This window comes from Pseudopipra pipra, chromosome 5 (assembly GCF_036250125.1).
Source record: "Pseudopipra pipra isolate bDixPip1 chromosome 5, bDixPip1.hap1, whole genome shotgun sequence".
In the NCBI taxonomy this organism is placed as follows: domain Eukaryota; kingdom Metazoa; phylum Chordata; class Aves; order Passeriformes; family Pipridae; genus Pseudopipra; species Pseudopipra pipra.
The window spans coordinates 24312273-24337051 of record NC_087553.1 but is presented as its reverse complement, the minus strand read 5'-3'; the positions used below and the strand labels follow the sequence as shown (position 1 = coordinate 24337051).

Here is a 24779-nt window from a genome sequence, read left to right as displayed (position 1 = left end):
GGCCCGCCAAGGCGGCGCCCGCCAATCACCGGAGGCTGAGCAGCGCGATTTGCATGTTGCCATGGCGGCGGCGGGCGGGGCCGTGGCTATTCATGCGGCGAGGCCGCGCCCCCGCGAAGCGCGCGAAGCCAATGGGAGCAGCAGTGCCAGCTCGGCTTGTTTGCTACACATACAGACACACACAACACAGCCCGCGCGACGTGTCGGGGGCCGCTGTCCAATGGGAGGGCTGAGCTTCGTGACAAACAACCCCGACAGCCAATCGGATACGGAGACTCGAGCGATGGGGCGGGACTAAGAGGCTGCCACAGGGCCCGCCCCAGTGGGTGGGCTTTCTCTCGGGTTAGCCAATGAGAAAGAGGCGATTTTTCACTGACAGTTTTGTGAGCCAATGGCACGGGGAGGGCGCGCTGGGTGTCTCTCCAGCCCGCGGGACTGGCTGTCCTGGGCCGGCGTTCCACCACAGCCCCCGGCGTGGGAAAAGGGTCCCTCCGCCCCGGGCTCCTGGCAGAAGGCCTCCATGCCATGCGAGCCCACGGTGTTCAGACCGCCTGTGGTGCCCGCCGGCAGGAAGGACGCCAGCGCCAAGAAGGAAACCTCTCTGGCTGAGGGGCTTTGTGGGCCGGCAGGTGACCCCTGCGGAGCGGCAGGGAAAGCCGTCCGTCCTGGTCCTCCGCCTGGTAGCACGTCCACTCCTCCACCGCCGCAAGCTTCAGCCCGCGGCACAGAGCGAAACCGGGGAGGACTGGCGTTTGTTTGTTCACCTGGCGGTGAAACCGCTCTCGGGTCTGTCCCGGCTCGTTTTGGCGCTGACGTCAGAAGGGGTGGGACCGCGCCTGCGCGCGGCGGTGGCCGCGTGCGGTGGGCGGGGGTGGGTTCCGCGCGCGTGTGCGTGCGCGAGAGCGGCGTGAGCGCGGTTCGGCGCGCGCGTGCGCCGGTGGGGGCGGCCCAAGGGGCCGAGCGGGCGGTGAGGAGGCGGTGGCGGCGGTACCGGCCCGGCCCGGCCCGGAGGGGCCCTCCCGAAGGGAAGGGCGGGCGCCTCGGCCCGGCCGCGAGCCCCGAGGGACTGGGGGGGTTCAGGCGGGGGCTTCTCAGCGCGGTGGGCTGCGGTGCTCGCTGGGCCTCGGCAGCGGGAAGCGACCGCCGCCCGGGTTGTTGTTGTTGTGGTGGTTGTGAGGGCGCAGGGTGGGGAGGGCCGAGGTGGGAAGGTGCGGGGCAGGCCGTGGGGCTGGTCCCGCCTGTGCTCCCCTCCCTCCCACGGGCTTTGTGCCGCCTCCTCCCGTTGCTAACGGAGACTTCCCTTTGTCGGAGCGCAGGGTGACCTGTGAGGAATCGCCTTCCCCGCAGCCTGGACTTGGGCTTCTCGTGGCCTAGCAAGAAGCGGTTTCTTTTCCCGAGCTGTTGGCATCTTCCTGCCAGGATTCATTCGTTCCCAAAGGAATGGAGGAATGCAGCTGATAAGTGCTTAACCACGCTGTGCCCCCATAGGCAGCACCAGGCGCTGGCTTTATCGTCACCACTTAGGCACTTTGGGGTGGGCTTCTCCTTCTTACCTGCTCTGGGTACCCTTTTACTGTCACTGTAGACCAAAGGAGATGGAAGAAAAGGAGCGATGTGATAAATTCCAGCTGGTACCTAGACGCTAAGGGGAATTGTATATTTTGACTTTTTTTTTTCCCTTTTTTTGTTTTCTGTGAAGGGGAGGGGAAGTATTTTATGGGGTATGGGAGGAGGGAGGAAAAATATGCTGCAGATCTTCATGTGGTTTTTAAAACCAGCTGTCAGAGGGAATTACTGAATAAACTGAAGCACAAGAGGAGGGTTTGTGAGCTGGAAGCAGCACTAGCCCACCAAAGAAAGGGGCAGTGAGCTGCTGTTGTGACTGTGGAGGCAGAAACTTCAGCCTGCTTCATTTCTCACCAACTACTCCACATCCACCCATCGAGAAAATGAGTTGCGTGCCATGGAAAGGTGACAAGACCAAATCAGAATCGCCAGAGCCACCCCAGCCACCACCACTGCACATTTACCATGAGAAGCAGCGCAGGGAGCTGTGCGCCCTCCATGCCCTCAACAATGTCTTCCAGGACAGCAATGCCTTCACCAGGGAAACCCTGCAGGAGATTTTCCAGAGGTAGGATACTCTCTGTATTGGTGGTAACTACCCCTTGTCCTCTGTTGATTGGAGGAATTTTCAGGTCTTATTTGGGCAAATGTAAAGAAAAGGAGGGATTCAGACTATGCCACTGCTTCGAGATGAATCTTCTTTTTTTACACCCGGTCTTTTTTTTTCTTCCTCCATGCAGAAATTCTTTCTCTTTTTACTTGTTTCTTAACCTACTCTGGCTGCCAGTTTTGGGTCCAAGGGCTTTATTGCAGATGCTGTCATGGGGTTGGACTGCTATCTTCTTCCCTACCCACCTTAATGCCTCTTCTACCCATCTTCCATGTTTTTGCCCCTGACTTGTATGTATTATCTTGATGATAATAACACATTTGGGGATTCCCTTGGGAGAATGAAGGCAGCAGGAATGACAAATGGGTCATCATAAAAACTCAGTATCACAACACTTCTAAGATTTTTGGAAATTAGCAGCTTTGCAAAATGAGTGACTCCGTATTTGAGTGGTTCGGTGAAGGTCTTCAAATATTATGTTGGGTTTTTTTCCATGCAGCAAGACCCTGATTTAATTTCAGTAGCTGGACCCCTTTTTTTCTGTGGCATTGCTAAATGTTTCCCAACAGCTTCCGATAATTGTGGTTAATATAATAATAATTCCAATAATTAAAGTGGTTTTGAATGTTACAAGGATGAATGTAAATTATTAACGTAGCCCGTGCAATAGCTCATGCTTTGCTCAGTGTTTATTTTACACTGTTTTGATGCTTTGTGGAAATTGTCCTGTTCGTGCCTTTAAAAATTCTGGTGATCTTTCATTGGTGGAGCTAAGTGATCATGTAGGAAAAGAGGTCTCCTTTGATGCTCAGCCTGCAGATGTTGTAAGTCACGTAGGTTATGCTCAGCATTGACAGCATCTTGTGTTTGTGACAGGTAGGAAATCCCACGTCATGGCAGTGGTTATGTAGTTATTGTGGGACAAGGCAGTTGGGGTTCCCTGTGCTGATGAGCAGGGAGCTGTGCACCTTTGTCACTGCTCTCCTGAAAATAGCAGATTTACGGAACTGGTGCTTGACTCGTGCCTGTCTTTGGCAAAAGAAATGTGGTAATGGACAGTAGCAGATATCAGATTGAAATGCTATTTACAATAGTGTTGTAGATAAAACTCCTGCTGGCCCATGGCAGGCTCAAGGCACTCTTTGTCCAGTGTAAAGACACTGTGGTTTTGTTCTAGAGCAGCAATTGTCAGAATCTTAATCACAGCTGGATTGCTCTTGGCCTGAAGCAAACAAAGGCAGTTCATGTGGTAGAAGGAGTGTGATGATCTAATTAGTTGGCTTTTGTTGGGCTTGGTGAGACAGAATTAGTGTACAGCATGAAACCTCTCAAAAAGAGATGGGATGTTAGTCTTGCTAGACCTCTTGCCATAGAAGGGAGAGTTTGTTTTTGAGTCCAACCTGGTGGTGTTCCATCCTAATATTCAGATGAAGATAGATTGATTCAGCCCTATGGTAGTATGGAGGTATACATGGAAATTCCTCTTGGAAATGGATGAGCTATAAGCTGTGTGTAAGAATTGTCACTGCCTTTCCATTTCTGTTGGGTTACTACTTGTGTGTAGCTCTTTGATTTGCCTTTAAAAAGCATGGATTTAGTTGCCTTTTATATATCGCTTGTCTTTTTTGTGTCTTATCATATTCTGTATGTTGATAAAGGACTGATGAATATTTTTAATAAGCTACAAAAATGTTATGGTATGATTTTTAAACCCAGTGTTGACAAGGTAATGACATCACAAGTAAACTTAAGCTTTCTGTAGCTTTTACCACATCCCTTGGAGAATGATTGAACCACATTGCTTAATCATTAGCTTCCCTTTTGCTGCATCCTATTGTGAAAGGCCAGTTTTGATGATTATCATCTCAAGAGTATGCCAGAACTTGTTCCAGGCACCCCTCTGATTTTGTAGTCCTTCCCTTTTCTTTAATACCTTTTTGATGTTCTTCTGGCTTTTGTTGCAGGAATTAAGATTGCCTGTTCCAAGTGTTGCGTGGAGATACAAACAAAATCACTTCCCTGGAGTCTGTGTATTGAGACCTGATTGGGAAGGACAGCTGCATACAGGAATCTTGGAGCCCCTTGTGTTAAGACAATACGTTGATGAAAGTTTCTGACTGAGATTACCTGGATTTCTGTCCAGCTTTGTCAGTCTTTCTCAGCTCAGTGTCTAGATAAAAAAAAACCGCCAAACAAAAAAACTCCAGACACCCCCCTCCCCTGCCAAAAAAAAACCAACTGAAAAAACTAAACAACAACTTTGGGGAGGCAACTTAATTCCTTATCTAGTAGAATCCTTCAGCTGATGACTGTGGACCCTACTTAAGTGTGTGTGTGGATAGCGACATTGAGGCAATTCTTGGTGCAGGTTTGGTCACAGGTGCCACTTCTTTGAGACTGTCACCTGTGCTGGTCTCTTAATCTCATTTCTGGAGCTCTGCAAGTTACGTGAAGGAACAAAGATAAATGTGTTCTTTCAGCTCTCAGACTTGTATCTGGAGTACGGTGCAAGGAGAGGGTGCTTCTGTAACCCAAAGGGATTTCTTGATTGTGAGGCTTTCCTAGCTCGCTGGTGCTCATGAATTAGGATGAAGCAATGATTTTGAGGAATTAGTTGTAGCCAAGAGATCTTGCTTTATGGAGATGCTGGAAGAGCTGTGACAAGCTACAGTTGCATCTCTGTGACCAGTAAATACAGCAGAGCTTTGAGACTGGAAACCGTGAATCTCTGAAAATGTCATTGCCTTACTCAGAAATGCCCTGTTGTGGATATTAACAGCTTTTCCTCTTGCCATGGTGTTGTGGACTCTTCTCCATTCTATAGTCAAGTTCTCCCCACCCTCCTGTGGGGAGAATGCTGTTTTGCTGCAGTCTGCTCCAGTGCAGGAAAACACAGCTGAAGCCAAAAGCTACCTGTCTTCAGACCTTGGTTGGTGTGAAACTCCCTACTCAAACCACTGCGTTCTTCTTCTTGTCAAATGCCTTATGCTGTCAGGGCAGGAATGCAGAAGGGATGAGGGATTTTCACTGGATGAAATATGCCTGCAGAATGTGCACTGTGCTAAAGGCCAAGCAAAAAACGTGCAGGAACATTAGGAGTTTTGGGGGATGGAGTTGACAGGAGGGAGAGGCAGGTGAAATGTGGGTGTTTGAATGATATGAAATCTGAACCTTGCACCAGCAGAACTAAGGAAGTCCTTACCAATCAGAAGAGCAACTCATTACAACAGAACTGATCTCAGGCTTGACTTTCTTTAGATTGGCATTGCATGACCTTGCTGTTCTCTGCTCCCAGTTTCCCCTGTGCTTGGTTTTCCAGCTGTCATCTTCATCATAATACATCCCATCATCATTTTCCCTCCTTACAAAATTTCTTGGGCAGGGGGGAAGCATAAAACAATAAAAGTGGATAACAGGGTTTTTTTGCCACATATCTCCATGTTTTGTGTCTCACATCCATTATCTGAAGCTGTGGAAAGGCCGTCTTCTATTTTTGCATGTAACCTCATAGCAGTCCACATCTTCCTCACAAGGGGAAGTGGAGAGGCAGGCACTGATCTCTCCTTTTTGGTGACCAGTGACAGGACCCAAGTGAATGACCTGAAGTTGTGTCAGGGGAGGTTTAGGTTGGATATTAGGAAAAGGTTCTTCACTCAGAGGGTGATTGGGCACTGAAACAGGCTCCTCAGGGAAGTGGTCACAGCACCAAGGATGACAGAGTTCAAGAAGCGTTTGGGAAATGCTCTCCAGCACATGGTGTGATTCTTGGGGCAGTCCTGTGGGGGCCAGGAGTTCGACTCGATCCCTGTGGATCCCTTCCAACTCAGGATATTCTATGATTAGATGAACACAATAGAGTGTGGTTCTGCATTTTCAGATGCTGTAGTAATGGAAGTGATGTCTAAGCAAGCTTATAGGTCAAAGCTGAAGAGATTTGTTCACAACAGGATTATCTGTTTAGTTACCTACAGCAACAGATATTTTTTACCATCTAGCAGAAGCAGTGCTTTAGAGAGCTCCCAGCTGCAAATGTCTTCACAACTTTGTGTCTGAATAATTCTTTCATTTACCAGTGAGAGGGTGGGAAGAACAACCTTTTCTGCATCCAGCTTCCCCTGCCTCTTTTTCTCACCCAGTCTTCAAGACCAGTGTTGACTGTCGAACTCTCGAAATTGTAATAGCCATTGTCCTAAATGGCAAACTGGCATTCACTCCAACTGTGAATTGAGGAAAAATCATAATTGAAGCATCCTTCAAAAAGTACCAGTTCAAGGGAGTGGGGGGGGAAAGCTTTTTGGTCTCTTTTTGCATCAAAGGTAGGACCTTTGGAGGTTTTGTACACCAAAATTATTCTTAATGCATTACTTAGTCCCCTCAGCCCCTTTGATGAATGAAAAGGGGGAATGGAATAGTTTGTGTTTAAGCACAAAACCCCCAAAAATGGCCTTCAGGTTGTACAGCAAGTAGCCCTTTGTGGCTGTAGAATACAGGTTCAGCAAACGCCTGCTAGAGCAGTCCCCTGTTCTGTTTGCAGGCTGTCTCCCAACACCATGGTGACCCCCCACAAGAAGAGCATGCTGGGAAATGGGAACTATGATGTGAACGTGATCATGGCAGCCCTTCAGACCAAAGGCTACGAGGCGGTTTGGTGGGACAAGCGCAGGTACTGACAACTTGTGTAATTCTGGAGGTGGCTGCTGTTTGTAAATATGAGAAAGAGATTGAACTGAAAGCACCAGAACATAATCTTACTGCTGTCTTGTTCTCTGCACTCTTTCAGGGATGTTAACGCCATTGCCCTGTCTAACGTGATGGGCTTCATCATGAATCTGCCCTCCAGCCTTTGCTGGGGCCCCTTGAAGCTCCCCCTCAAGCGACAGCACTGGATCTGCGTCCGGGAGGTGGGAGGCACCTACTACAACCTCGACTCCAAGCTCAAGGTGCCCGAGTGGATTGGAGGTGAAAGTGAGCTCAGGTAGGATTTCCTCAAATCTTTCCCTGTTGGAGGTGAGAAATATGTCCTTAAACAGTTATTGATTGAAACATGTATGGTTGACCTTCAGTAGTAAATATTTGAAAGTAATAAAGTTCTTGTGCTTCCACTTGGATTTATGCCCTGTTTGGAGAGAGCTGGGGAAATGCTTTCAGCAGCGGCAATCTCTGTGAGCTCAGGAGAGCCTGACTTGGCCTCTTAATGTGTCTGGCTCTGTCATTAGTGGTAAAGGCAGAGGCCAAGTCTGGTATTAGTGGGTGACCCCTGCAACAAGATGTGCTGTGCCCTGCTCCCTCCTTGAATGTGAGAGTGTCAGCATTCTTTGCCTCTTTAGTAACAGTCTGTATGTTCCCAATAAAAGGCTTTCCAGACTAAAAGTGCAGCCTTATCCCTGACAGCAGTGAAAGCTGTTTGTTAGAAATCACTTTCCTATGTAAGCACTGACTTGGTTCCTCTTCCCTCTTTAATCTTAACATGAGATAGTTGCTGTAAATGCTTTATAAAGTCTCACCTGCTCTTGGTTGTTGTTTAGTTTCCATTCCATTGTGTTGTGAATCCTACTAGCGGCCTTGCTGTCTTGACTAGACTTGTGATGAGATAGGGATTGCACATCAGCAGTATTTGCAGAGCTGACCATGCCATTGAAGTCTTGGTAAAGGGAATGTCAGCCTTCTGTGAACTTCTGGGATAAAGCAACACTGGAGTGTTTTTATGGAACTACTGTGCAGAGGTTCTGATGGATTTTATCCTGTGTGTATTTTTCTTCAGCAGTAAATATGGGCTTTCTGTATTGGGAGTTTTGGAAATCTGGAACAAAAGGTATCAGAGAAAACATTGATTTGACTTTCAGATTTATTGGAAGTAATCCAAGTTTGGTATTAGAAAAAGCTGAGGGGCAGAAAGGGGCTAAAGAACCATGTCAAATGACCAGGTGTTATGACCTGTGATAAGGACATCTCAATGATGGGCTGTTTTTTTCTGCAAGTGTTACCAGATTTGTTGGAATTATTTTAAATTACAGTGGGATTCTTGATCTTGGAAATCTGAAGAAATTGAACTTGGTTTTAATTCTATTTTTGCTACCTTGGAAAGTGACATCTATATAGACTTCTCTCTTCTGAGGTTAAGATAATGTCTGTCTGATTCAGAGAGAGTTTTCTGGGCAGAGCTGTGTTGAATCTATTGGGACAAGTTTAATATTTGTTTGGGGGGTTTTTCTGTTGTAAAATAACTAAAGACTTTGGGGCAGGGTGTGTTTCTCCCATTTCTTGTCACATCTACATAGTTGCATTTAGTTGTTGTAGAAGATGATAGAGTTCTACATTCAGTAGCACTTATTTCTATTTCTCTTTATGATAGGAAATTTTTGAAACACCAGCTGAGAGGAAAGAACTGTGAACTCCTACTGGTGGTGCCAGAGGAGGTGGAAGCACATCAGACCTGGAGAGCTGACGTGTGATCTGGACCGACTGTCCTCCAACTACAGCTCTTCCCCTTTACCAAACTCCTGATGTCCTAAAACCTGGATAATGGATGCCCCGACTCTTCCTGTCTGGAATTTCCTTTGTTAGGCTCTTCTCTTCCTTCCTTGGTGCAATAGGGCAATGGCACAGGACGTTGGGGGTGGTGGGTGGGGAAGAATTGAGGCCAGAGTGGAGGAAACTGGAAGCCAATCACTTTAGTTGCAAGGTGGATGAGCTGCATCCCTTTGGCCAGCGGGAAGGCATCGTGCTCTTTAAAACTGGGCTGGGGGCGAGGGTGCCTGGAAACCTCTGGCCTCCCTTTCCCCACGTGGCTCAAGGCCGTGTATGGTGGGACCCTGCCCTGTCCAGGGCTTGCCAGGGAGGAGCAGGGGCCGAGCATGCTGCCACCTCTTCACAAGTCTCTCCCTCCAAAACAAGTCACCACGAAGACATTTGCAATTCCTAAGGATCTCTCAGGACACTCAAAACACTAGGAATGGTACGGTGCTCAGCACGACCCTCTGCTTCTTAGGGCTGGTTTGTGCCAGAAATTAGGAAACAATAATAAGAACAGTGTCATCTTCCAAGAAATTCTTCAGGTAGCTAGAGGATTCTTCCCCAGTGTCTCCAGGGATTTATGTATGTGGTGAGCGGTTCTTTGGCAGCGTGTGGCTGGCTAAGGTGACATGGAAACAGCAAGCACAGGCTGAGGAGTATCAAGTTTCTGGACTGGAGAGAGGCCATAGTCTGCTTGGGTTTCTTCGTGCTGTGATGCGGGGGGGGGCAATTATTTTATTTTTTAACACCTATTTTGGTTTTCTGCATGGTCACCCAGTTTAGAGGCTGCTTGGAGAGAGGAATAAAGCTGAAGAGGTTTTGAGAGAAATTTCATTCCCTTTTATTTCCCTCTTCAGAAGCCTAGCCCATAGTCAGGAATGTCATGTGAAATGTCCCAGAAACGGGTCAAGTTACAAAATAAAAATGAGCTGAGGAGGGAAGCCTTCATAACAGGTTTGCCCTTTCATAGTTAGTAGCCACTGGCGTGGGAGCTGCAGAGGGTCCACCAGAATTTTCAGGCATTAGAGACACCCTGACTTGGTAGTTGAACCAATCTCCCCTTTAGTGTTGGCCGACAAACATTCCATTAATGGATGAATTGCTTTTTCCTGCCTTCTGTGGGGAAGAGTGACTAGACATGGAGACTCTAAGCAGAATCCCTACCGGCTGTTCCCAGTCACCCAGATGAGCTGTAGCTCAGCCATGCCTTCCATGGCAGGAGGTGGTAATGCTGAATTTGGAACAGACTTCATTCTGTTTAGCACTTCCTGGCTGAGCTGCTGTTTGCTTCCCTCTTTACATGTCTGAGTTGAACAGCAGCCTCTGGTACCTGATGGAGCTCGAAGGATCCTGCTCCATTGTGCAGGAAAGTCTCATTACTGATGTTCGAGCTGGTGAAAGGAGGGCTCGTAATGATCTTTTCTCAGTTATTTTTCTCTTCAGAGCTCTGCAAATGCATGAGTGGGTGCTCGAAGCTGAAAGACCACCAAAATGGCACCTTCCCAGCAGAGAGGCCATATGAGGACGGGATGATGGTGTTCACTGCCCCCTGGACATCTGGCAAGCACTGTTTTGCAGTCCTTTGAGCACAGCCTCCCACAGTAAAGGGCAAACGGCTCTTACGTTTTAAAAAGTCGTATTTCGTAACACATTCCAATGACCAATACCAGCTGGCAGAGTTTTTAAACACTTTCCAGGCAGGATGTGCAGCCTGCAGGCATTCTGCTCCTGACTTGAAGCCATTTCTTCAAGAGGGGTAAAAATATATCTCAACAGCAACGTTTTCTATGCTGATTGAAGTTGCACTTTGGAGAAAAACCGTTTGCATGGAAACTGCAAGCCAATGGACAGTGCACAATATGCAAAGATGTTTTAAAATACTTTGGGGCTACTTTCCTCTCCTTGTACGTCAGCTGCTTCCCACGGGGGGGGAAACAGTGTGATCCAGCTGCTCAGGTAAAGGGAAAGTGTACGATCACACCCCTGTGGGAGGCGAGGCTGCCGTGCCCAAGGGTGGGTGAGCCGGTCCAGTCCCACCGCTCAGGAGTGGGGAAGCCCCTGTTTGTTTTCTTGCTTGTTTGGTTTTGTTAGAGCCTTGTCTTGGGTTTGTTTACAGAGATGTATTTTGTTTAACCAAATATTAAAAATGAAAAAAAAAAGGTTCCATATAAATGTCCTATCACTTCTGTATGTTCAACTGAATTGTTCTGTAACAAAGTATGTAAAGGATAAATAAATTTTTTTCTTTGGCTATAAAACCACCACCTTTCTGTGAGTTTAGAGCCTTGAACCTTGGTCACTAGTGCTGAGCACCTCCCTGAGAGCTCCCTTAAGCCATGCAAGGCTTCCCCCCCACTCTGAGGGTGACAGAGCCATGTCAGTCCCTTCCCCGTTGCCAGGAAGTGCATGAAATGGAGAGGTCCCTACACACAAAGCTCCCAACAGCTCTGAAAGAACTGAGCCTCCCTCAAGGACATCTATTAAAATCACACTGCTCAGGTTGGATTTATTTAATATTCCATACAAAAAAATACGCAGCTGATATCTGAAGTTCTACTTTATGAGGCAGAGAATCTGCGTGGATGTGATCGTCTCAAACCTGGCCTGCTGCTCCCTCTGTTCTCACACACACACAGAGCTACAGTGAAAGTGTTTCTGCAGACACATCTTCCCAAAGAGTGTTTTCCATGGGGTATGGATTGCCACCTGCACCCCTCCTTCCTCTGCTGCAAAAGTCACTCCTGCCACCGGTGTCCTTCAGCTCCGAGTCAGGCAGGAAAGAATTTGTCCTCTCTGACTGCTGCTTTTCAAAGCTTGACCTGTGCCCCAGGGTGGTTTTGGGGGGGCAGGGGCAAGGAAGCTGGCAGAGGAGCTCCCCCAGTCCAAGTCTGTACCTGGTTATGGCATAGTGATTGAATAAAAGGAAATACTCATGATTTCTACAGGAGGGGGGATGCAGACAGGAACCGTCATCAGGTCCAGAGGAGGGGCTTCCCCCCCTCGTTGTGAACAGGTCAATGTCCCAAAGGAGAACCAAAACCAAAAACAAACAAAAGGAAAAAATGCCCTGACCCAACAAATCAACAGTTCAATATATCATAATCGCGAGGTCTTCCCACTTGATATGAATCCAACTCAGCTTCCGCAAATTAGATTTTTCCAGACAGCGGAGGCAGGGCCCCTGGCATTCCCCCTGAGAGCCCTGTGTTGGGTCCAAGGAGGATCTGAAAGGAAAACAATTGGTTGAGTGGCTTCAAGGACACAGGAAGGATTCCCACCCTGTCCCCCCTCCTACAGGTACTGGCAGTGCCACAGCCGAGGTCAGTGTCTGACCACAGCCCCTGTTTTAGCTATTCCAGCCCCTCAAAGCCTATCTCAGCTGGAGAAAGCCAGGTTGTGCTTGCCAGATTGTCCCACTGGAACATCCAGCTGGAGAATCTGGTGGGATGAGTGAGGCCACAGTGTGTAACAGTGCACTCCTCTCCCTCAGCAGCTGGTCACAGGGGGAGGCACTGGCACTCCCAGCCGACTTTGCAGGGCTAGGAGAGAGGGCTGGGCTGTTCCTGCCTCACCTGTCGCTGCTGCAGCTGCTGCTGTTGCTCCATCTGCAGTTTTTCCGTTTCAAAGACGACAGGAAGAACCAGAATCATGAAGGAGGTGGTCCCAATCCACAGAGCTGCCCTAGAGAATCTAGCAAGGAGAAAGACCATTAGGATTTAGAATCAGTTCTTTAGTCACTTCTTACCCGCTTCCCTTCCCACGCTTCCCTTCTGCGCCACGGGCAAAAGCCTTCCCCCAAATCCACCCCCGAGCTCCAGGTGGCACCTTACCCCCGCCCTCCTCGCGCCGCCCAGAAACAAAGCGCGGCCCTGCCGCTGCCCGCCGGCCCCGCACTGCGCTACCCGCGGCCAAAGCCGCCCCGCGCCAGCCGGGCCCGCTTCGAGGGGCTCCCGCCGCCCCCTCACCTGTACATCTTCTGCGCTACCGTCAGCGACAGGTCGAACGTGGCCCCGGCCGCCGATCGCACGCTCTCGGGGAACATCTCCGTGAGCCCCCACAGCCGCTCCGCCAGCGTCTCGTCCAGCTGCGGGCGGCACCAGCGTGTCAGGCCCTGCCGCCCGGCCCCGCGGGGTCACCGCGCCCGCCCGGCCCGCCCGGCCCGCCACGCCGCCGCTCGCCCTGATACCTCCTCGTCGTCCTCCTCTTCTTCCTCCAGCTCGTCTTCCAGCTCCTCGGCCTTGCCCGCGCCGCCCTTGGGCAGCAGCTCCTCCGGGGACAGGGACGCCGCGGCCGCCATCGCCACCAGACAGGACGGAGGGGAGCGGCGGGCGGAGCGCCGCCGGAAGCGGGGCGGCCCTCCCGCCGCCCGGTCCGGGCGAGGCAGCGGCCCCTGGCGGCGCGGAGGAACGATGGCCGCCCCCCGCCCGGCCGCCCCAGCGCAGCGCGACCCGACACAAACACCCACAGAAACGTGTTTTAAAGGCGAGGTTTTATGTAGATTATGCAAACCCCTCGAGAACGAGCAACTCCAGCATCCCGCTCGCCCAAGGCAGGCGGCGAGGCTTCTACGAGCCTCCGCGGGCTCCCCATGGGGGGACAGGCTGGAGGGGGCAGGGGTTTCCCTGCCTTCCTAAGGCAAGGAGGAGCCCGCACGGAGAGGGATCTTCTCCACCGCCCTTGTCCGGCTGCCTTGGAGAGAAGGGTATCTATGCTGGGTTGCTGCAAGGTAAAGTGCTCTGAGAAAAAACGTGTTAATTTTAACAGTGCTGCGGTGCCAAACCATCAGCAGCATCACGGCACCGCACAATGCTGGAGGCATCTCGTCACTCTTGGTCCCATGAAACAAAGTACCTACACACAGTACCAACGTGGCTGGGAGGCCCAAGCTGGCCCTGGCATCCTGTGCGCCAAGACCCAGAGCCAGCCCCATTCTCCAGCCACCTCTTCTTCACTTCCTCCTCCGGCTGTGCTGCTTCAGCTCCTCCAGCTCCTTCTCCATCAGGTGGGACTCAGCGGTGGTCTCGGAGAGCTGCAACGCACAGCAAATGATGACAAGAGTGAGTTAAAAGCTTGTGAGGCTTCTCTGACTTCACAGCACAGTTGAGATTTACCACTGCGAGCCAGGACCTGCAGAAGGGAATTTGTTCCTATTGAGCAAGGGGGAAGCTGCCATGTCACACTTCACTGAGATCACCCGGAAAACCTGGAGAGCAGCTAGGGTTTCTGCTCAGTGCTCCAGCCACAAAAGCCACTTGCCAGTTTCAAAACATGTGAAGAGTAAGGAAGGAAAATAAAGGAATGAGTATTTGTCCAGACTGACATAAAAGCTAAATCACTTAATAGACGGAGAACACACGTGTTCTATTTCACTGAAAGTCTCTCCAGATTTTAAGCACAAAAGTTGTGATCTTAGGATAAGGCTGAATTTTGGTTTATTTAGGGCTTGGGAATTCTTTCATCCACAAGTTTAAACACAGAACAGATGTCATGTCCCTCGTGACAGCAGATGGAAGTTTTAATCCTCTGTGACCAGAGAGGGTGGCTATAACTCAGTTTCACAGTTAGGGCAGAGGCCAGAGTGGCAAGAAAAATGCCATTCTCCGTGCAGAAGGGGAAAGAGGAGACATGGCACTTGCAGGCACTGCCCTTTCCTCAGCCACAGCATTCACAACAAGCTCTGGTGCAGGGGGAACCTTTCTCTCTCCTCACAGAGCAGATCAGGCTCTACTCCCACAGTCACTTCGCTGTTACATGAATGCTGCACAGCAGGGTAAGGCAGAAAGCAAGGTGCAGTGGGAGCAGCCTCCTTCAGCAGTCCCAGCACCCTTCACTTGGGCCCTTCACCGGGGAATCTCCACTGCTATGGGCAGGCAGGAATAGGGTGAAGACTCACCATGTCCAGCAGAATATCCACTTTCAGCCGAAGGAGGTTGTTTTCTTCCTCTAGCTGCTGGTTTCGTTTGCGCAAGCGCTGCAATTCCCTGCGATCCCCCGTGAAGCTTCCTGATTCTGGGAGGAAAGAAAGAGGTCAAAATATAGATTGTCAGCCAACCGTGGCTACTTCAGACCAAAACAATCTGAGCTGCACTCTACCTGACACCCACTGGCCATTTTCAAACTTCAGGCTCTGGCCAGCAAGGTTCATGGAGGGGGTGCCATACTCCAGGCCCAGCTCAACCTCACGGGTGGATCTATCCATCTGCAGGGAGAAGATCACACTCAGCATTCCACAGAATTCCAAGCCACCCCCTGCTCTCCCATTTCTTAGTGACTGGCATTAAAATGGAAGATGCTGGTCCAAATGGCCCTGGATCCTGGAATCCTGCTTTGGTCATGTACTGCTGCAGTAGACAACTGGCTTCTCACTACTATCCCTGCACTTTCTCCTACCCAAAAACACACTCATCTCCCTGGGCTTGAAGACCACTGGTGAGGAGTTTTCAGTGAAATGGTTCTGGACTGCATGTAGGTAACAATGATCTTTCCCTGAGCTATTCCATTTCTAGTTTTATATATAGTCACCGGTGATCAGAAATGGGGTCGCACTGCAGGAATAGAGCAGCACAGCTGGAATCATAGAATATCCTGTGTTGGAAGGACCCCACGGGGATCGAGTCCAACTCCTGGCCCTGCACAAGACAGCTCCAAGAATCACACCACATGTCTGAGAGTGCTGTACAAACGCTTCTTGAACTCTGTCAGGCTTGGTGGTGTGACCACTTCTCTGGGGAGCCTGTTCGAGTGCCTGACCACCCTCTGGGTGAAGAACTTTTTCCTCTCCCAGAAGAAGCTGGGAGCTCTTGTAAGGGTTATGGTACTCACAGCAGGAGCCACCCACTCCGGTTACCAAGCAAGTACTCCTGCAGCAAACCATGGGCACTGGGACTCACAAAGTGCAGGTTGGAGAGAGAGACCCATTTCCTGGGGGGCGTCTTCTTCGGGCTGAAGGAGTTCCCAAACAGGGGCATCACGTGCTGCTGGCCGGGCTTACAGGAGGCTCCCTGAAAGAGCAGGAGGGATAGGGCTGGTCTGAGGCTGTGGGACAGGAGCAGCGACGTGACAAGGCAGCTACGTTGGCGGGGGCGAGGTTTGCTTCAGTTGCCCATTTTCCAGCACTGACGCTGCCCAGTTTCCACCCAACACCAGCCCTCGCACCCTTTCTCCCCAGGTAGTGCCCCCCTGGCTCTCAGAGAGGCTGAGATGGCGATTTGGAGGGTACCTGGCTGCCCACCCGCCACCACTGCCCGGCAGCACCGGCCCTCCACGGGCACCTCCCTCGCACCTCTGTTGCCACGTGAACAAGCTGGGATGGGGGACAGAGGGTGCAAAGCGTCACAGCCCCCCCAGCTCTCACCTGTGCCCCCTCCTCACCTGTGTCCCCTCCCAACCTGTGCCCTCTCCTCACCTGTGTCCCCTCCCTGCCCGCGCCCCCTGCCCTCGGCCGGTATCCCTCGGGCCGCGCGGTATCCCCCGGCACCGGCTGGGCACGGGCCGTACCACCCTACGGGCACGCCGAGGAACTGCGAGAGGAGCACCGCAGGGCGTTATTCCCCGCACGGGCCGCCATCGGGATGCTCCTTTGTTCTGTTTTCCCTCCCGGCATCTCACTGGCGAAAGCAGCGGGCTCGGCGAGAGCAGAACCGACGAGGAACACCCCCGCCCCGCAGTGGTAGGGTCAGCCCCGCGCTGCGGGGGCGGTTGGGCCGGGCTGTTCCATCGGGCTTGGCCTCAATGACGGGGGGGGAGGGGGGGGCGCACCTCTCCGTTAGGCCGCGCTGGCTCCCGGCGCTCCCCGTCCGTCCCCAGTGGGATCCGCCGCGTGTCCCGGGAGCGGTTTGCGGCCGCCGCGTTGCCGTGGCGACGGGATCCGCCGGTCCGCTCCGCCTCCCGTGGTCGGGGAAGACGGGGGCGGAGTGGCTGGGGCGGTGGGAATGGGGCTCTTCTCGCGTCAAAGTTGTGATGTGCTATCCGCGCTTTCCCTAGCACCCTCCCGAAAATGCTTGAGTCGGTTGGAAGACTTTCTAAAATTCTTTTGGGTGGGTTTTTTGTTTGTTTGTTTGTTTGTTTTTCAGTTAAATACCTATAAGCCATTAGGCAGAGAACCCCTCCTTGCTTGGGAACACGGGAGAAAAAGTGGAGGAGGTCTGGAGTCCTGGACTGCGTGTTTTCAGGGGATGATGGGTGAGGAGCTGAAGAGGGAAGTATCCCACAGAACCGCAGAATCAATTAGGTTGGAAAAGAGCTCTGAGATCATCGAGTCCAACCCATGCCCGAACTCCACCGTATCAACTAGACCATGGCACCAAGTGCCACGTCCAGTCTTTCCTTACACACCTCCAGGCACAGTGACTTCACAGGAGCAGCTCCTCACAAGCCTTTCTCTGAAGCAGTCCCAGCGTCCTGATTTCCTGCACACGTTGCAAAGTCCTCCCTTTCAGCACATGATGGAATACATTTAGTTTTATTGTGTTACTTACTGGCTTGTATTCCATGGGAGGTGGCTGTGGCAGTTAGTTTGGATAATATTTTAAATTAACAGCAGGGGTATGTAGCAGATATCACCAGTACTTTTTATATTGCAGGGGCAAAATGCCATTCCTAAATTATAAAATAATTCTCCAATATGTTAGAATTTAGTGATCTGAATTTACTTGCTTCATTGTTAGAAAAGCTTCTGTTGAGGACTTCCTAGGGCTTTCAGGAAAATTTTAGATGAATGAGATACTAAGATGCTGACTTTGGTTAAAAGGGAACAATAAAGAAAAGAAGAAAAAAAAAGGGGGGGGGCAGGCAGATAAAAGGAGAAGAAAAGAAGAAAATCACCAACCTTTTACTTTGGTTTGTACATGTATTAATACTCCAGGGGAAAAAAAATCCAACAGTCTTTCATTCTCAGAGTGCTTAATTGGCACCCTGCCTGAAGTGAACCAGAAAATGACTCACTTGGAATGAAAATTGAAAAGATACCACAATTAAACCCGGTGTCTAGAGACAAGAAAAATCTCTAGTGCTTGCACTATCTTCTGGTAGTCCAGTTAAGCAATGTCTGTTTCTTGCAGGATACATGCTATAAACACAGTGGCCTTCTGACCTGGTATACCAGAGTCTGTGCACTGGAAATTAGTGATTTTTGCAATAAGAGAAGTGATTATATTGTGTGTGGGGAAACCAACACCCTTAAAAGTAGAATAAAAACTTGCCATTCTGAGCAAAGTCTTTGTGAAGTAGTCATGGCTTCTATCAGCATTTAATACCCATTGGATAAGAAATATGAAGGTCCAGATAAATGAGGGCAAGAATCTTGGAAGAAAAGCTGAGAGAATGTAGAATTAGAATTTTGAACTGAAAAAAAAAAAAAAATGCAGCTATCCTGGGTGCTTATAAGAGCCAAAGACCACATAGGATAGTGAGGGGCTGAGATCTTAACACTCACTTTCTTCTTTTTCATTCATTATATGCACTGAAAATTTCTGAGTTTCCAAACAGATACTCAGACCTGAAGAGCTCCAGGTGAGAGATGCATCTCCCTGAGTTGCTCAGAAACAAAGGCACATATGTTTCCTTTGTAAACACTTAAGGGGTTTTTTATTGCGGGGGTGGGAGGGGGACCAATGACAGATGTCAAGAAGCGCTGGTCAGGACATGCCCTGCCAATAACACAGGGGGAGTAATGTTCACCTTCCTAGAAGAAACCTCTATGTTTCAGCCCACTTGTTGACTGAGTTCTCCTTGCACTGAGCAGGATGAGTATTGAAGTAATACATTATAGTTACTGTAAAATTAAACTGTCTCATGTATCCAGGGTCTCACCGTGATTCCCTGACAGCCTCTTTCTGTGGAGCAGAGACTCTGAAAAGGCCAGGCAGCCCAACCCTACTACTTTGGCACATGGGGTGAATGCTTCCTTCTGTGTGCGCCTGATGGCTGTGTGCATGGTGGGTAATACCTGTGTGAATAGTCTCACAGTTGGTAGGGCTTGTGAACGAGAGTTCAGAAAGCTTCTCCTGGAGACTGAGAGAAAGAGGTTCAGTGTCTGATTTCCGCTGTGATTTGCTTAAGGAATCTTTCTTCTTTGGCATGGCATTACTAAGTTTCATTTCTTGCCAGACTCCATTTCCTTGAAAAATGCTGTGGAATTTCCTTGCTGCACCAACCTCCTGGGCTATTCTGGCAGCAGCTTTTCATAGTTGTTTCTCTGCTCACACCAGGTAGATACCGAGACAAGAGCTGACCATTGCTGTTTCGAGCATTGCCTCTCGATGTATTGCATTGTTCTCCTGCCAGGGGGTAGTTTGACATATGATTTTGAACGATGCTAAAAGCATCATGGCATAGCACAGTGCATCCTTTTGTGCCTGTTGCTTTGTGGGGAAGTGAATGCCTAGCACACACACTCTCTGCCGGGACAATAACTAGAGATCACTTAGGTCCTGCAAAAGTTCATTAAATGGTGAAGAAACTGCATATCACAGTCATTGTGCAAGGAAGCTGTGTATGTTCTCACGAAGACATCTTTGGGAACACTGGTGGAAGGCTGGGAGATTGACAGGATGAAGATAGGGCTGCAGCACATGGCAATGTGGAAGTTTTGGAATAGACGCAAGCTGTTCTTGGTAGCCTAATTTGGAGCATCTTCTTCAGCTTTTTTGGTTCACAAGCGATAGAGAATCTACAGCTTAGGCAGTCTCAGAGCTGCTTTTAACTCCATAGTGTTTCTCTTGCCTTTTTTCATATACACTATGGGATTATTATTGTTCTCTGTTATATCAATAATTTTAGGGAACCCCCACTGACTGGTGAGTTCAGTAGGCTTACTCTAAGCTTACTCTGATGTAAAAAAGAGTATTTATTGTAATTATTGCTGCTTGAAACTTGCTACATTGCCTGGTGGGCTAAATGAGACTGATTTTGAAACCTATAAAACCTATTTTGGCATATTGAAATTAATTCCCTGCCCAATTAAATTTTTTTCAGTAGTGAGGTAATTCCTGTTGCCTCAGTGCTCTGCAGTTAATGACATCCCTTCTTTTAGTATCCTAGATATTAAATACATCACCTATATTTTACTGACAAAGCAGACACATCTTTTTCTCTCTGTGTTTCTTCTTTTCATTATAGCCAACTCGAGAGATAAAAGAACAGCTGTTTCACCGCTTTGCAAAGAATTGTGCTTTCCTCCTGCTTGACTGCCGCCGATTCCACCACCAGGAGGCCCTCGTTCCAGTGCTTACGGCTAGGCAGAGAAAGCACAAGGACAGCAAAGGAGATAGAGAAACCTATCCCCACAGGAGTAATCTGAAATTAATACTTATCTATGAACATAGATTTTCAGAGTACTGTGCAGGCATCTATTATTAGAATCTATTATTATTGCAGGAATCCTAATATCCAACTATTAGTTGTACTGTAACTTCTGGGAATAATGGAGTGTCACAGATGGTATCCCTGCATTGAATCCCTCAGTGACAGCCAGGAAAGTTCATGCCTTTGTCTTCTGGATAGTAAAGCTCTTAGTGACCTAAGTAAAATAATAAAATGAAGTAAAGCACAGGTTTGACTTCTAGTCACTCCCATCTGCCCTCTATTACCCAATAAATATGCCTTCCCCTTCTTTGCCTCTGCCTTCTCTCTTTACTTATTCCTGGGTTCTTAATTTTCTTTCACTTTTCACAGCTGGCTTTTATTGTCTCCGAAAAGTTCTAAATATCTGCACTAACAGTCTGTCTGATTGTTCTGTTTTGTTAACATGACCTTTAAAGAAAGGGGGAAGGAGAAATGTTTTCATCCTTTCTTTTTTACCAAATCATGTACTTCTTTCCTTAATTATTGGCTCTTCAAAGCTGCAGTCATTGCTTTGGCTGAAATGTAGTTTTTGTTATTCAAAAGAACAGTGTGTCCATGATCTCTTAACTAAAAAGTGTTTAGAGTTGCCTTTTTTTTCCCTTAAACCCTATTTTTTCTCTTCATTGCTGAGTCAAGCCTTGTATATCTGCTTCTGTGCTGGTTTCCCAAGATCATGTTTCAGTGCTGATGAGTCCGAGACACAGCTTTGTAATGCAATTTCAGAATGGATGATAGGTGAGAATAGTTTTGCTCCTTGCAGGAAATTTGGCTCCTGCAAGCTGTAGCTCCTTCTCTTTCAAACCCAGTTCCTGCCCTCCTTCCCTGAATTCACACATATGCATTTTACATGTTAACATTTGTTTACTTGGACCTTTTCTTATACGTACTAATGTGTAAAACACATATCCTCTGCTCTAAGAAGCAGAAAAAGCATAAATGAAGCCATGATGATGTATGCAAAGTTCCCAGGCCTCTGAGGTTTTCCGATCACCACTCACCGTTCTGGCCACACTATTCACTTAAAAGAGTTTACACAAATACACAGGCAGTTGAGCCACTCACGCACTCTGGAAAAAATCCATCACTTCCTGACAGAGTTTGCCACGAGGCTGTCCTTAGTGACTGGGAGACTGAAGGCTCAGAGAATACGTGCTGCTCACACAGCAGTGAAAGCTCGTGTTAAGCTCTATTTCACTCTGTTCCTATTACCTGGCTACTCTTTGCTTGCTTCCACATCTGTATTTTCCTTCTTCTTTTGTCTCTTACTTTCACAGTCATCTGTTTCCATGGATCACTTAACATGTCCTTTCTAGGAAATGATGAAATATCAAACCTCCAGTCTGTAAGTTCCTGATGAGCGGATGCAGGGAAGGGGAATACCAGTGAAAGGGTCTCAAGGATCTCTGCGTATGCGTTGGTGTTTTGTGCTCTATTGTAACCCTTCACAGCTGGCAGATGCTGGAGACAAGATGTTCAGCCTTCAGGCTTTGCTGCTGTGTTGTTTATAAGGGAGAGCAAACAGGGCCTGTATTCTAAATCCCCTTCTAAGCTGATTTTATATCAGGCCATAGGTGAACATCAGCTGTGCTTTGTCCATAAAAACAAGTGAGATACTGTGAAGCTCATTGTGTATAGCACGCTATGGAAATCGGAGAGAAGTGCTAAATATTCTTTCTTCTTCCATGTTCTTTCACTGTTCCTTCTATGCCTTCACTTAGGCATGCTATCAACTCCAAGAACTGGAGACTATTCTCAGCTGGAACCAGAAAAATTCAAGATGAACAATCCGCTGTCACCAAAGTCGTGGGAACACTGATGTAAGCATTCTCCCTAGATCCTGCTATTGAAAACAAGAATTTCATACCCAACCTGGGTGGTCATTTTTCTCCCCAGGATGCCTTGATCTATAGGTCTTAGTCTGCACTAATTCTTTGTGTCAGAAAGGTATGCCTGTGGATAGCCTCTTACCAAAGGCAAAAGTTGAAAGTAATGTGGTCTTTAGATGATGTGGTGTCTGCAGCAACATGACAATGGACTGTTTGGCCCAGTCCTTTCCAGTTCTGGGTATCTGCTGTCAGCTCTTGTGGTTGCTTTTCAGGCTTTTGAGGAATGCAGAATACTGGTCACCAATGGTCTGTGGTACCCAAGGGACAGCAATTTAGAACCCATTCCTATGAGGCCTGGGAAGGCCAGGTATAGTAGTATTTAGAGCAGTAAATATGAGATTTGGTTGGTTTTTGTTTCCTGTCTTAATTCTGGGTTGTTTCCTGGCGTAGCAAGGGATGCAAATATGAAACATACCAGGATCAGGTAGAAGGTGGTCTTGATAGCTCAACAGTTGCCATGTAAGTAGTTGTACCTTGTCAGTGTGTTCAGCAGCAGTAAAGCAGGATCTTCATTAGTTCACAAGGGAAAGCAAACCCTGAAAATAAAAATTTTGAATTTGCATTGAATGCCCAAGCATAATGAGCCTTAATGGAGGGTGCTCTCTCTGCATAAACTTAAAGTAAAACATAAACTAAGTCTTGGATTCTAAACTTAGGAACTGTGTTTTTCACTCTGCCTCCCTTCCCCAGATTCCTTCAAGATGACAAGCAGTCCAGAGAAGACTGGTAAGCACTCTGTACAAGAATGCAGGATAAAAATATATTCACAAATATGTGCAGCCAGCAAGTGGATGTGTCACAGAAGCTAAGGCTTTCATTAGAAGGAGTCATTACCCTTAAGGAAACTTTCCAGTCTGACCATTCAGGACCTACTCTGTCAGTCACACTCGGACCAAAGCCCTTTTGCAGTGGGCGGCTCCACGGAGTCAACAGGTGCCTCGCCTGACTCTCTACACATCCCACACTCACACAGTCAGACCAGGTTTCCTTGCTGGCTCAAGCCAGGGTTTCCCATAGCAGAGGCTCAGACATCTGGATCCTTAAAATAATTTAATCTTCGTGCAATAACAGAATGACAGCTTGAGTGTGGTGCCTTCCGAGGAGGGACCCCGAACAAAGGAAGCTCTGGGTTTTTATCCCCTCACAGTCTTCACAAAAAAGTCCTCAGCAGGTGTTTATTCATCTTAATTTCAAACACATGCCCCACAAGCACCTGTTGCACTTCACTTGCTCTTCAGGGATTTTTGCTCATTGAAGGTCATCAGTTCCCCAGACAACACTCGCTGCCTATATTGTACTCTCCGGCCAAGATCCAAGATACAGCAGGCATTTCCTTTCGAAAAGAAGTAAGAGAAGAATGTGATATAGGGAAGTTTATACTTAACTTTGACTGTGCACCAAGTGCTTAAATATTGTAAAGAATCTCATCTTTTTAATGGGAGGGAAGGCATGTCATATTTAGAAAGTGGCTCCCAGCTCACACATCTGTGTAATTTGATTCAGTTTGGAAATAAAAGCAGATGAAAATCTGAGTCTCTGCAGATTTAAATCTTGTCAGCCTGAAAGAAAGCGAAATTGTTTTCATGGGTCAGCAGACAGGCTGTTCTCACAATTCATTCATTCATTTACTGCTGAAGTAATGTGCTACTTCAGTTCCAAGATTAAACAACTGGTAGTGATAACTTGTTGTCAGGGATCGTGTCAGGATGTCAAGCCTTGTGTAGAACACAGGAAAGCTAGTAATGGAAATCGAGACAGGTGAGCCAGTGTGCAATGGGCTGCAAGTAGCGATAATCAAGTCAGTAAAAAATGGGGATTGCAGCATCCAAAACAAATATCCAAATTTGATATTTAGTCACCTAGATAAGTCATGACACTCTCTAAAATGCTCCATAATAAGCATTTATCTTGCAGGCAATTGGAACTGCAGGCACTTAAGCTTTTGCTCTTTAATTATGAGCATCTAATTTAATTTCTGGTTTGATTTCTTGGGACCTGGATGACCTAGATGATGGATTATAATGCAACAGCATTACCACTATACTTGGATACAGAATAGCAAATTACTTTGAAATGTCTAATAGAAATTCACAGGATCTTTAGACATGGTTTTTGTCAGTGGTTTAGGAGAAAGAAAATAATGCTTGTTTGTCAGACAAAGAAAGGAAAGGTTCTAAGCACAGAGAGCAAAGAAAATAAGGGAGAAAATAAAAAACCAAGAGAAAGATAGTTGGGCAAAGTGGCATGGAAAAATTATGAACAGTGGAAGAAGTGGTAGTGGATAAAGGTACACAGAGGCTGCATTGAATCGGAGGCTGGAAATGCTGAACTGGATACAGAAGCCAGTGAGATATTTAAAGCCAGTGCTGATAGAGTCAGTAATTTATTTCTCTACAAATGCTTTGGAAAGAAACTGAATTATATTGCTCTTAAATTGAAGTTAAGAACAATGCCAATATTGTTCAGCACTTTGTGGTTTTCTGGTATTGTACATGGAAGTGAGGAGGGGAGGTGGGATGGGGAGAAAAAGCAGGTAATCACTCGCAAGCCTGTCTGTTAAAATCTAGAGCCTTTGAAAACAAGCTGGCAGGAAATTAGTTATTCTCCCTAAAGTCTGAAATTAGGTATAGCAAATATTTTCTTCTATAATTACTCACGCTGCAGATGACTTCTCTTGGCATAACACACAACTTACTCAGTTTGCAATTTGCTGATTTCTACATATTTTTGTAATGGAAGTTTGTGCTGTCACGTCTGTCAACAAGTGGAAGCAACATCTTCTGCTTCTCTTGACCAAGCTAAATTGAGTTTGGTTTATTTTTTATTTTAATTGACATTATTAGAGCAATGCTGCTGGAATC

The 24779-nt window shown here is 48.0% G+C and overlaps 4 protein-coding genes and 1 long non-coding RNA gene across 8 annotated transcripts in view; 3 read left to right on the top strand and 2 right to left on the bottom strand.

Annotated features, from left to right (window-relative positions):
- The first annotated feature begins 479 nt into the window (after positions 1-479).
- On the top strand, positions 480-10950 carry JOSD1 (Josephin domain containing 1). 3 transcript variants are annotated; one of them, XM_064655123.1, is made up of 5 exons: positions 480-871; positions 1317-2134; positions 6711-6839; positions 6957-7151; positions 8529-10950. In XM_064655123.1, the coding sequence occupies exons 2-5, from the start codon at positions 1950-1952 to the stop codon at positions 8626-8628; spliced, it is 609 nt and encodes a 202-aa protein (XP_064511193.1). In that variant the 5' UTR covers positions 480-871; positions 1317-1949; the 3' UTR covers positions 8629-10950. The 3 variants fall into 3 exon arrangements, with proteins under 3 accessions (XP_064511193.1, XP_064511192.1, XP_064511191.1); XM_064655122.1 differs by lacking the exon at positions 480-871 and adding an exon at positions 880-967; XM_064655121.1 differs by lacking the exon at positions 480-871 and having other exon boundaries at positions 987-2134.
- A 215-nt stretch (positions 10951-11165) lies between these two features.
- TOMM22 (translocase of outer mitochondrial membrane 22) lies at positions 11166-13039 on the bottom strand. The gene is made up of 4 exons (XM_064655124.1): positions 12876-13039; positions 12655-12773; positions 12262-12379; positions 11166-11913 (listed from the first exon to the last, which is right to left on the bottom strand). Exons 1-4 carry the CDS (start codon positions 12984-12986, stop codon positions 11839-11841), a joined length of 423 nt encoding a protein of 140 aa, XP_064511194.1. The 5' UTR covers positions 12987-13039; the 3' UTR covers positions 11166-11838.
- Positions 13040-13161: 122 nt separating this feature from the next.
- On the bottom strand, positions 13162-16538 carry CBY1 (chibby 1, beta catenin antagonist). Of its 2 annotated transcripts, none has more exons than XM_064655118.1 (5): positions 16448-16538; positions 15580-15690; positions 14783-14888; positions 14583-14698; positions 13162-13718 (listed from the first exon to the last, which is right to left on the bottom strand). In XM_064655118.1, the coding sequence occupies exons 2-5, from the start codon at positions 15655-15657 to the stop codon at positions 13638-13640; spliced, it is 381 nt and encodes a 126-aa protein (XP_064511188.1). In that variant the 5' UTR covers positions 15658-15690; positions 16448-16538; the 3' UTR covers positions 13162-13637. The 2 variants fall into 2 exon arrangements, with proteins under 2 accessions (XP_064511188.1, XP_064511189.1); XM_064655119.1 differs by lacking the exon at positions 16448-16538 and adding an exon at positions 16095-16209.
- Positions 16527-24779, top strand: part of DMC1 (DNA meiotic recombinase 1) — a 31190-nt gene continuing 22937 nt past the window's right edge. Inside the window, exons 1-2 of the mRNA XM_064655117.1 lie at positions 16527-16725; positions 19808-19951. Of these exons, the coding sequence (XP_064511187.1) occupies positions 16621-16725; positions 19808-19951 (249 nt within the window). The 5' untranslated portion in view covers positions 16527-16620. The remainder of the gene's footprint in view (positions 16726-19807; positions 19952-24779) is intronic.
- On the top strand, positions 21714-23450 carry LOC135414393 (uncharacterized). Its single transcript, XR_010430679.1, has 3 exons — positions 21714-21849; positions 22131-22225; positions 22609-23450. It is a non-coding gene; the product is annotated as an uncharacterized LOC135414393 (long non-coding RNA).